The 12,793-nt window shown below is 45.1% G+C and overlaps 1 protein-coding gene across 1 annotated transcript in view; it reads left to right on the top strand.

Annotated features, from left to right (window-relative positions):
• LOC146867920 (protein-arginine deiminase type-3-like) overlaps positions 1–12,793 on the top strand; it is a 406,190-nt gene that overhangs the window by 188,201 nt on the left and 205,196 nt on the right. Inside the window, exon 7 of the mRNA XM_085608648.1 lies at positions 5,105–5,280. Coding sequence (XP_085464774.1) covers positions 5,105–5,280 — 176 coding nt within the window. The remainder of the gene's footprint in view (positions 1–5,104; positions 5,281–12,793) is intronic.

Genomic DNA, 12,793 nt, shown 5'->3' with positions numbered 1-12,793 from the left:
CACAAAAACAGGGCCATCGGAGCATCCAAAGGGAGATCTGCGTGGCTTACGGGGAGCAAATCAGGGTGCCATATGAAAGCTGGTGTAGCGAATCTAAAAAATGAAGGGAAAAAAACAAAAATACAACAAACACGGGACAACGGTCCCACTCCTCCAACCTCTCTCCCACCCCCCACCCTACACTTCAGGAACTGAAGCATCTGTCACCCTAACAATAAACCAGTGAGTAAACAACCAAACTAAAACGTTTGGGAATGGGAAAGCGTGGAGGACCCCTCCTCGTGTCCGGATGTGTGTATACGAGTCCATCAGGAAGGTAAGAAATGTTCTGGGTTAGAGCACCATTTCCGGGCGCGGAGCTAGGCCCGGCAGGCAGAGACCAGTTCAAGCAGGGTTGTTCTGGGGCATCGGGCTACAGGAGAGGTCCGATTCTGGAAGGTCGATCGCCGAGGGCCCGGGCGAAGCACCCCCGCCATCCAGGAAGCTGGAGGAGCTGGAGCGCCTCCCAGTTGAGGGTCCCCCAGAGAGCGACACTGGTTGCTGTGAGTGACCTGGTGGGGAGACCGAGCAGGTCCTTCTCTGCCCATGGCGCCTGCGGGAGCGATTACGCTGAGGTTGAGGAGTGAAGGGTGCGGGAAGGTCGAGACTGCCCTCTGCCCCCCCCAAGCCCAGCGCCCGATCACCGGCCCGCAGAGGGCGCTCCTCCGTCGCCCAGGTCCAGGCCACCGTCAGGTCATCAAAGAACAGTGTCTTGTTCGCGAACACCACGTGCAGGCGAGCCGGGAAGAGGAGCCGGTATTGAATGTTGTGTGCCCTCAGCTTTTGCTTGACCTCCCCAAAGGAGCGGCGCTGGCCCTGGACCTTGCGGGTGTAGTCTGGGAAGATCATGATTGCACAATTTTCGTTGCGCCGCTGTTGTTTGCGGGCTTCAGCCAGGACAATGTCGCGGTCTTTGAAATTGAGAATCCGCATGATGAATGGGTGGGGGGGGCGCACCGGGCACCGGTCTTGGGGCCAAAGACCGGTAGGCCCGCTCAATCGCAAACCATGGGGAGAGAGAGCCCTCCGAGACCCATGACCGCAACCACTTCTCCAGGAAATCCGCCGCGCAGCCCCGCTCCACCCCTTCCGGAAAGCCCACCAGGCGGAGGTTATTGGTCGAGATCTGTTTTCGGCATCCTCTGCCCGACGGTGCAACTCCTGAGTGTGCAACTGAAGACGGGCCACCTGCCCCTTAAGTTGTTGAAAGTCATCTTCGACAGTGAAGATGCGGGTTTCAGTCTCTGTAATCCGGCCAGTGGCGTTACGGAGGTCCTGCCGAATGAGTCATGTCGATTCGCACTTCTGCGATTTTGCCATCCACCGAGGTGTGGGATGCGTGGATGGCCAGGAGGATGGCAGCCAAGTCCGCGGACGGAGGGGCCTCCTGTTCAGCCACGCCCCCAGCAGCCCCCGCTTCCAAGGTGGAAAAGCGATCCATCTTCGTCTGGGTGGCAGGGGTCTTCGCCGATCTGTCCGTTCTGCCCATGCCGGCTCTTGGGAGTCGAGGATTCCTCACGTCCCCACAAGCAGACCCCACAGTGGGAAGTTGATAAACTAATGTAGGCGAGCAATGGGTCAGCAAGGACAAGCAGTTAATGTAAGGACTCGGCACGGGTCAAACTGCCGTCGCCCGAAATGTGCGGCCGGAGTCGAGGAGGGAAGGAGCAGGACCACGATCCAGGGCCAAACAGAAGCCCCCCCCACTGCCAGGGCCACAGAATGTTCCGCCGGGCTGCTACACACAATGTCTGCAGGGGTCCGTGGTAGTAGCGGGTCCAGGATTGACGCGAGCAGGTGGCCCCAGGAGCGCAGTAATGGTCAGTGACCTAGGACAGGTCAAAGGAGAGCAAAAGGAGGCTACATAAGCCCCACCACACGGAACTATGGTCAATGCCCCCAGGAAGCCGCCAGATCCCACGTCTGGTTTGGGGACGCACTCCAGAGGGCCACCTTAGCCCAAAATGGCCGCAGAGCAGTCTCGTCCACACCCCAGGCCCAGAGAGGAGAGGCCCAGCAGGGTCAGTTCACCTCAACCGCAGGAGGCACGTCGGGTGTGGGGGAGAGGGGGAGGAGACGGGGTGGAGGGAAAGGGAGCTGTGCTAACCAGGGCCCACACACCCTCCTGATGCCCGACTGATGGCCGAATCCTCAACCCAAACCCAGATGCTTCAGCACCCCCACTCCTTACCTCCAGTCCAAGGCGCAGGAGCTTGCCGCCCACCGCGGAGCTCCCACCGACCGCTAGTGGTGCCCATAGCAGCGGCTCAGGCCTCGGGTTCAGCAGGGGCAATCGGGAAGGGTGCAGGCCTCTCCCACGTAGACTCCATAGGCTCTCCACTCACAGGGATGTTTGTTTGGGCCCCAGGGGGTGGCGGTGGGGAGCACCGCTCTCAGCAGGCCGCCCAGCGGGTGGCAGCCCGTAGCACCGGCGATATCCTCTCGTGGGAAACCACAGCCCCAGTAGATCGTGCAGCAGACGGAGGCCCACGACGCCGGTGGAGTCCGCTCAGGCCCAGGAGGGGGGCAATGATGGAGCACCGCCTGACATGTTTGATTTTTAAGAAGAATCTGTTCTTACTGCTTTAATAACTTCAATTTTGAAAGTGTATTTTGGTGACCCACTGTTTAAATTATTTAAACAAAGTGCGAGTTTGGAAGGGATAATATTGCCTAGTCTCTAGAACAGAAATGTCGGCTCTTGAAGAAGGATTACTTATCTGCCCACATCTGGGACACCCTAATTTGGGACATTCAGAATGAATGCTACAGTATGCCAGTGTTTCTATAGGATGGGGATCACAATAAGGACAATTAATCCATGTAGGAACTTGAGATGTAGATCTGAAGAGACCTCATTAAAGGAAACATGTCCCATATCCCTTGATTATGCAAGGTGCAAGGGTTTAGACTTGGGTCTAGTAAGATTGTCCAGGGACACCTTGTGGTGATGAACGGCTTATTTCAAATTTTCATTAGAAAACAACATAGTTGTATTATCTATGTCTACCAGAGCTAACTTCTATTCAGCAAAAAAGAGAAAGTCTATTAGGACCGGGAAAAGAGACCTTCTTCTCATGCATTCTGATAAGTAGATTTTGATCTTTTTCTGAGCAGACTTAGTTATTTTATGAGACTTTAGGCTACAAGCCCTTCACCAGTACTAAAGATTTAAAGCACATACAAACCAACAACTATGGGAGGGGTTGATGACTACTGTAATGCTCATTCATGTAGTTTTGTCTATTCCTGGATCAGCATTTCAGTCTGCTGGTCTGGCCAGCCCCTGTGCTGAGAACTTCCTTTGGCTGCTATTTTGTACACAACATCTGGATTCTCAAGTACGGCAGCTGGCACTACATAAAAAGGAAGAAGAATTTGGAAAAAAATGTCTTGGAGTGAGTAACTGGAAGTGTATCCAAGCTATAAGTCTTGAATTTTTCGTAACTTCATTGTATGTAAAGGTTATGGATGCACATAGTTCATTACCCTTCTGTTAATCCCTCGTGCACAAAGGATTCATGCATGCTTATATTAGGTTCAGTGCGATGGGATCAATACAGCAGGGAGGCCAGAACCTCAGAATCAAACTTATGATTAAACTTGTACAGAATTCAGAGTGTTCCTGCTTAAACCTTCTATTAAAAGAATAGACAAATTATTGAATATAAATGAAGGAGAATGTATCCTTTACCTCACTTAGCGCCTCATTTATTTAGGGCTGTTTCTTCATCAGTAAATTACTCCATCGTCCTGACAGAGGCGCCACATACCAGATTTAGAATGACCGGCAAGCTGATGGCCATTTCTAAAGAATGGCGGTGCCTCTAAATTCTCTTTACAATTTGACGTACGTCTCTGTCAAAATGATAGAGCTCTGCATCAAACTGTTTTTTTTTTTTTTCTAAAAGAAAATCAGAAAGGGGATTTTCGTTTTGTAATGTAAAAAAGAAAATTCTCCTCTCACCATCGGAGTCCTCTCTCATGGTGAGGGGAGCATTTAAGAGTTTTCTCTGCCCCTTACCACCAGTGTTTTCTTTGCAGTGAAAATTGACCTCAACTTTTTTCTCAAATGAATTAGTTGGGTGGGATTGAAGATCTTCCTCTGATGACCCTTACTCCATAGGTCATCAGAGGTTTAATCACAGTGGAGAACAGAGTAGTCTTCACCGTGATTAAACCTAAGGTCCGCCAGAGTTTTGGTGGTATATTTACTCCATCACTGTTGCAACCGAGTACCTATATGGCCAAGATTTAAATCAGGTAAGTGAGAACACAATATTTTCAAAACATCCTTCGGAATAAAGCTCCTACATTTCACATGGCCAAGAGATGAGTTTTGCACTATACCGAAGCTTATCTTAATCTTCTCCAGGACAGGAAGCTTGATCAGAGGTCATGTGAACAAGGAAAATAATTGCTTGAGCATATTGTTTTACTTGCTATAAAGATCACAAAGCCCTGGCATGGGCTTCTTAGACCATTTGTATTTTGTATTTAGCGTACGACATTTGCTCAGTGAACAAGGCTAGGGATTTTGTTTGTAAAATGAGCTTCACGCAAATTTTGCTACACTGATAAAATGTTTTAATACCAGTATATGAGAAGGCCCGGTGCTGCTATCTAGTGAAATTTTTGGTTTTGTAAAATTGATAGTAAACAATGCATTAAATTGTATTGGATACCTTCCCAAAAGATCTTAATTTCCTTACATTAACATGGTGACAGAGCACCCCAATTGTGCAGAATTATTTTGTATAGAATAAATCCTAGGTTACACAAATAGTGTTTTCTCTGATCAAAGTGGGTGTGATGCATTAACTGACTGGCTTGACTCCGACTTCCTGTTGACAACAGTTTGACAGTTTTAATTTAAAACATCAATAACAAAGTGTATTGGTTACCTTTCTAAAAATTATGTAGGGGAGCTCCTCTAACACCAATTTAAAAAAAATACTTTCTTACCACAGAAGCCTCATGGTACTTAGAGTACAATATATGGACGTGTTGAGATAGAGTTGTTGCCACAAGCACTCTTTATGTATTGATTTCTTTCTGATTCCAGAATCCAACACTGGAGCCTTGATCAGACATGTACTAGGGGAGGAAAAACTTCAGTATCAGGTTTCGCACACTGCTCACGAAAAAAATGTATTCTATGTGGAAGGCAGAGCTTTTCCTGATGCAGGATTTTCGGGACTCGTTAACATCGGTGTCAGCCTTCTGGATTGCTCAGTTAAGGTGGGGTATATTCTTGTATTGTTTCTACATGAATGACTGTATTGGGGGTGCTGATATAGGTTTACAAATACCTCCTGTGTGCAGTTTCCCCCTTTTTTATCATTTCTATTCTGGGAGTTTGTGAAAGATATTTCAAACTGTATAGAAAAGAATTTGTAATTCCTGGGGACCAAAGCACCTCTCCACAATCACATTGCTATCTTATTTTCCACATTCTTGGTGGGATTGGTAAGTGATCTCCAACATATTCATCTGACTTTCTACATTGTAAGCCTATGAATGGAATGGCTGTTACCCCTGCAATTTTGGTACTGAATAAACACGATGTTAAAAATGTGGGTCTTCTTCCTTTGTCAGTGTGGGCCAGGGACATCAGATGCACCTCAGGGGGTGTAGCCAGCATTGTGGAAGGCAGGCACAGCCCTATTCAGGCCCAGGCACTACTCCACCCACCACTCCCAATGCAGATAGGTCTATTGAGCTGAGCGCAGACTCACCCTGTCTCCTGGAGCCACCCCAGCCCCAGTCACTCACAAACCAGACATGCAATACACAACCTAGCAGAGGCAGGCTGGATGGTTAGGCAAGAAAATGCCTACTTTCTAAACGTGGTATTTTCAAACACAGAATGTTAAAACCAACTTCACTAAAAGATGTATTTTATCATTCTGAGTTGAGGCATACTAAATTCGTTTTTCTACCATGTTCAACTGTCCATTCTTGTCCTATGGGAACAGGTAGCCTTGCAATAGTGAAAAACGAAATTGGCTATAATTCACTATCAGGACATGCCTCATACACCAGGGCATGGCCTACCTTTCACATACAATGCACCCTGCCTGTGGGGGTACCTTGGGCCTACCTTAGGGGTGACTAACATGTTGAAAAGGGAAGGTTTAGGGACTGGTAAGTGGGTGCACTAACCAAGTCAACATGGACGTACCAGCCTGCACACAGGCTCTGCAATGGCAGGCCTGAGACACATTTTACAAACTGCTGTTGTGGATGGCACAACCAGTGCTGCAAGTTCACCAGCAGTATTTGATTTACAGGCCCTGGGCACACATTGTGCACTGTATTAGGGTCTGACAAGTAAATCAAATAAGCCTATCATGGAGTCACTAATCCATTACAACAATTTACAATAGAGAGCATATGCACTCGAGCACTGATCAGCAGTGGGTAAGTGCCCAGAGTCATAAAACCACCAACAGGTCTGAAAAAATACAGGAGGAAGGCAAAAAGTTCAGGGATGACCCTGCAAAAAGGGCCATGTCCAACACACGATCAGCTCCATTACTCACTATTGTTTTAACGAAGGCATGGGTAGTTTTGTTCCTTAACATCTGCCAAATTAGTCGTTGGAAATATGTAGGGTAAGGGTAGAGCATAAGCTGTGAAGCAATGATTAATTTCACAAACTTTATTCTTTGACTTTGCTCATTGAGACAATTTCAGATGGCTCACCAGCTCTTATGAAACTCTGAGCACAAATAGCATGCCAGAGCTAACATGGCGACCACATTAGACTGTTCTCACCCAGACCGTACACTAAACTACGGACATTGATTCATGGCACACACACCAAGTAATGCCAAAATGCAACTCTTGCAAACAGCTCAAGATTTCATTCTATTTCTTAGTACATTGATTACTAACGCTTTAGCTTTATCACAGCCAGAATACATTAGTCACAAGACAGGGTATCATACTCAGACTGATCTATTTTAGCTCTCCTCTTTCAACAACCCAGCATAACTTTTTTCTTTTATTCATTAAAGTTTTGAGACTTAAATATAGCTATGTTCACGTGTGCTTTCATTTGATGTAAAGTGATGAACCACGTAGTTTCTCGAAGCTTTACAAGGTATGAATTAGGACATTTAAAATAAAACTGGGACCAGTGAAGTAACTACCTATAAAATTGTTTGTAATAATGCACTTTCACATCCTTGAAAAGTCGCAAGCTCGCCACCTACTAGGCGGCGAAACACTTACTAGGTGTGATTAAATCAGAAATAATGTAAAACTTTGTTGTTTGATGTGATCAGTGTTTGATGTTTGTAATATTAATCATTGTTTCAAGCCCTTCTCTACACTTACCCTACATGTAAACTGTTTAATCTGTTGACACAGGGAGGGGAACAAACTCATATTCGGAGTGTACACAGACTCCATAGATAATCGAAAACCGATTTTGTATTACAGATACTGACGGGTACAAGTAGTATAAAAATTAGTTGAAGTGGTTTTTTTTGTGTGAAGGCGAAGCATAGTAATATCTAAACCGGCACTGCATTACACTTGGGATCTCTGGGAAGTTCTCTTCAAAAAGAACTGAAGATGAAAAGCTCATTTGCATGGGGCCATTTTATATTTCATTCTTAGGGCTGTCAAGTGTGGTTCCCTGACTCCACTCGCTATCACTTCTGCCCCTATTTGCCATGGTCACATTTCCCAATCAAGCATATGGAATAGAACATTTTTGTATAGCTTTTGTATGTCGGGTGTTGTTTTATGTTTCGATCTGTATGTTTAGAAGGTGGCTAATGTAACAAATGTGTCAAGTAGAAATTTGCACTACATCATGGGTAAGGAAATAACCACAGTTTTCTGTAACTTGGTGACCGGAAAGATTGACATACAGGAACGAAGTAGAATAATCAATAAATAGTACTAGCAGTAAAGTTGAGTTTTGAAAATTTTCTAAACGAATGAGAGGGTATCCATTTGATTTCAAGGGAATGATTGTTCCAAAGACGTGGACTGAGAGAGGATAGAGCCTAGCTCCCAACCCTTGAATGCTTAAGCCTCGGAATAATGAGCAGAATTTGAGTGTTTACTCCTGCTCTTCTAGAAGGCAGCTTCGATTAAAGTAATATGAGAGCCAGATTTTTCAGTGTTGTAATAAACTCTGTTCATAAAACAGAGTGTTTTAAAATGAATACTCCGAAACCAGTGTAGTGTCCTTGTGATCTTGCTCACTGGGTGATATCTTTTTAGGTCTCGCCTACACAGCGCGCATTCGCTGCTTCGGAGGAAACCTTTAGGAATCGATGCAGTTTTTGGCCCAAAAAACGTGCACGCATTGCATTGCTTTCAATGGCAAAGCGTGCACATTTGGCGATTCCCTTGCGGGAGCGAGCTTTCAAACCATCTGTTTGTAATTAACAGATGGTTCCTGCTCGCTCCCGCAAGGGAAACAGGCGCAGGCCCCCTCCTCTCTCCCCTCCCCCTGCTGCCTCCTCCTCTCCTCGTGAAACATTTTTTTTCTTTTAGCGCGAGGCGCGCGCGTTTGTTTTCTTTTGCTTTCAGCCCTCAGCTTCACTTTTGTTTGCTGCGTCCCCTTCGCATCCCTTCCCGTGTTCTCTGTATTGCACCAAGTTCATTAATTCCTACCCCCACCCTTACCTGTCCTGCTCAGCTTTTTTTAAGCCCCCCATGGGTGCTCCCTATCTGCAATGTTCAATTGACCTTCCATCCGGTCTCCTCCGTTTCTCATCTGACCCTCTTATCTCATCTCATTTCGTTTTTTTCATGTAATTATTTTTTTACTCCTTAGAATGGCCCGTTGGCCCCAATTTGCTACTGGGCCGCTCCATCTTTTAAATGCGCTTTTGCACACATGTTTTTTTTGGGGGGGGAACGACGATTAAGCTGGATTAGTAAATTAAATAAAAAGGAAAAATGGGCACTGTGTTATGCATGTGCATATATCTAAGTACGATCAGGCCAAAATGGCTGCCACATCACGACCGTTGCGGGCACTTGATTGGTGATGCTTGCATTTCCATAAATCATTATGCTGGTGTTTAATTTTGGCTATTTTTGCCACCAATAATTATCAAAACTAAAAAGTTGCCTTATAGCCTTTAATGAAAAACCCTGCTGTATTTGCCAATGCAGGTTTAAATGGTTTCTCAACCTCTGCTTTACCACCTGCTGCACGATAGGGAGTTAATCTGCTCACCCTCCACCCCTTTGTCACGGGTGCTCGTTGTGGTTAGCTATGGCACCAGTACACATGTAGTGAGTTGCATAGTGCTTAAGACCGTTGACGAGGCGCTTAAGCACTTTGCGGCCGGCTAAGACGCTACTGCGTTAGTGGTTCCAGGAGTCACGGTTACCCAGAGCGGGTGGAATCCTGGGTGCAGCGCATCCTTCACGAAGCATCCCTGACTGTTGGACTGTCTGTAAGAAAGTACCCAAGTAGGTGCAGTGATTGTCTTTACTATATACAAGCTGGGCTGTCGCGCGTGAAACGCGATAAATAGATGCAAATACAGTTTATTGTGTTTAAAAGCTATATGTTTTTTAGAAAGTACACAGAAGTATCTTTGCCACACAATGCTGTTCTCATCCTCGCAGGAAAGACTAAATAAACACATGTGGGTTGTGGTAACAAGCACCTGTTTATAGCGCCTTAAAACTGCAGGCCGCTAACATAGCTCGTGGGTCTGGGCGTCCACCCAGAGTCTTGCCTACATGTTTGACTTTATGCTGGGTGGAAACAGTGTTATATCCTTAGCTCGACAGGATGTGTACCCTTGAGTTATGCAGCGATAAGACCATGGTTTGGGCTAGAGCCATTCAACTTGTGGTCAGTGCTGCTATGTAAATAACCTGCGTTATTCAGACAAGTGTTAGAGTATTTGGATATTGAACATGGATGTAATCTGACTGATTTCAACTGCTATTGCTCTTACAAATTACCACAAGCTCACCTCCCCACGGGGATTCTTAATTTCCTCAAATACCTACTGGACTGAATCTCTGTTGCTTGGTGTTATTTAAGTCCTGATGTCTATCTTCGATGCACACTGTTCTTTTCATTGTCAACCCAAAAGGCTTTGTTTTATGCTTGTGCATATCACTATGCTTTTTATATAGCGTTTGCAGCTTCGGAGCGCTGTAATAACGTGTTTCCTGACGTTTATTTGGTCAAACAAGGAAGGTTTTGAAAAGCCTGATCGGCTTTTCCCACAGTCATACATACATGTGACCCATAGCGTGCTGACAGGCTCTTGCAGTGGGCAAATTACCCAGCTGAGCTGTCTACTGAGAATATGGTGTGTACCCATTTAAGATGGATCATCTTACCCAGAGTGTCTTTTTCACACTCACTGTTGGAAAATACTTGAGAAGAACAATCCGAGCCCTCGCTGTAACGCAGTGTCGTTTTCCAGGGTGGGGTTTTTCTTTGGATTTTTGGACATTAAGTTCTTGGTTTATAATAAGTTAAACAGGATTTAATGCAGTCCCAAGCCTCTTTTGGCCCCTTGTCCGATGCCTTTTTGTGGTGAAATTTGCGTTCAAGATGGAAAGGTTCCTTGATGAGAGTGACCCTGCGGGAGCCAGGAAACTGCATCTCCAGCTTCGTTATAGCACTCTCCCTCTGTTCTCCTTCACCTCGGGCTGAGCCCATCGCATGCATGAGATAGGGGGGATTTTCCCGCCTGCGGTGCCAGCTAGGAATCTGTGGAGCATGTTTTATTTTTTTTTCCTGCTTCTACCAAGGGGAGGCAAAATGGATCCTTACAGTATGCCGAATACTAGGGGTGAGAAAGCACGTAGACAGGCCCTTCGCATTTTAAGATATGACACAAAACCATGCATCGTCTTTTCTGTTTCGTGTTATCTTCTGGCGATGGAGAGGTTCGGGCGCACGATCCTTAAATCTCACACGAGGCTAGAAACATTGATGGCTTATAATGTTTCTGTTCCCCCACCAGATACCTGTGACATTGGGGTTTAAGATTATACATGTCCAGAAAACAGTTGTGAGCAGTCAAGATCTGTGCCGAATTGCACACAGGGAATGTTCAGGGTTTGTTTTGAGTCTTCGGCTGTTCCTTTTATGCACTGGCTCTTTGAGTATATATGGACCAAGACTGCATTTGCACATCCTAGTGATTTTATTCATCGAGCTTATGAAATGTTTCGATAGTATAGATTTCATGATGTTGTTTATGTTGATTTTGTGTATTTATAGAGTGTTTCAGCGCGATTTTAATGTTTCATATTTAAGAAAATGTCTTTTGTACTTTTATGGCTTGTAGCCGAAATAAAGCATTTTAACTTGTAAACCAAATTATCCAATCTGGTTATATCGATCATATAGATATTAAAAAGCAATGATGACACAGCTCACTACCAAAGTACACACATGTTGGGATACTTGAGGGATCTACTCAAATGGAGGGATGACCACCATCTGATTCATCCACTAAAAAATAGGGAATCTAATGAATGGCTTGATCCTAGATCCCCATAGATATCAATTAATTTCTTTAAAATGCAGATACATTTTAGAAATTTGTAAGGTATAGTTCCACCAGTGAACACTTTAAATGTCACTAAAGTGTATCTATGTCGTTAAATGTTCCACTGTCTTTTTGCTTTTGACAACATATTGTGGGTCCCCTGTTGCTGAAGAACCACCCAACCTACACGTTGTTGCTCATAGAGACACTGTGGATCAAAAGGAGGACCCCCACATTGGTCTCCCAATCCTGTAGCCTCAAGGGAGTATCCCATGTAAATTAAGTCTACAGCCTTAGGGCAAACGGAGGCCATTTGTGTCATTTAAAAAAATATTTAAAAAAATAGAGAAAATTGCATACAGCAGGTTCTGCTGTACCCGTTTCAAACATTAGAAACAGATGTATATGAAAAAAGCTTTGTGAATATTTCAGGCTAACCTCTCCTTTGGAATTAGCAGTCAGTATTCACAAATGGGCTTTTTAGTAAGTACAAGTCTTGCAAGTTGGGGGATTGATGCTCGCACAGAGGTCAATTGTACCCCCTACTCATTTTGCCTTTGCTGTCCTTAGTTTTGTGGTCTCTCCGGTGGGAATATAAAACATTTTTTGCCATAACTGCCTCAGGCCAGTGTATTTATTCTACTGCATTTAAGCTGTGACCAGTATAGTTAAATGTTGGAAGATGATATTTAAAGACCCTTCTGACAAACCCTCCTCGGCTCACATGTTAAGTTCTAAGATGAGCTGAGGCATATATTTTAGACTTGGCTCCAGTTCACAGGACATTGGTTGAACCTGAACCTGCCTAGACCCTGTTGCCATTATAGGGGCTGAGTGTTGTCCACTTCCTCCTGGCTATAATTAAGCCGGAAGGCCCTGTTGAAGCTCTTTTGGCCTACCATGATGCTGACATGGCTGCATGGAAGTCCCTGAAATATCAAAGGAGCCCACATATGCCGACAAGTGCCTTCAGGCTTTCTTTTTCACTCGCTATGGAATGGAGGCTGACTGTCCCCGGAACAAGTGCAGATGAGCTGACTAATGAGCACACTTGATGAAGCCGGGTTCTTATCTACCTTACCATCACCAAGAATCCTCTTAGGCCACCAGGATCTTTTTATCTGCTAAATAGTGTACAGGGGAGGAAATCAAAATTCAACTCTTAATAAATTAAATCAAATTCAAACTCTAAAAGGACCACTGACTCCGAATCTTAAAATTCAGGGATTTATTACAAAGCCAAAAATAAT

Source organism: Triturus cristatus, chromosome 1_2 (assembly GCF_964204655.1).
Source record: "Triturus cristatus chromosome 1_2, aTriCri1.1, whole genome shotgun sequence".
Lineage (NCBI taxonomy): Eukaryota > Metazoa > Chordata > Amphibia > Caudata > Salamandridae > Triturus > Triturus cristatus.
Note: the sequence above shows the minus strand (reverse complement) of the source record. Positions and strands in the feature narration are given on the sequence as shown.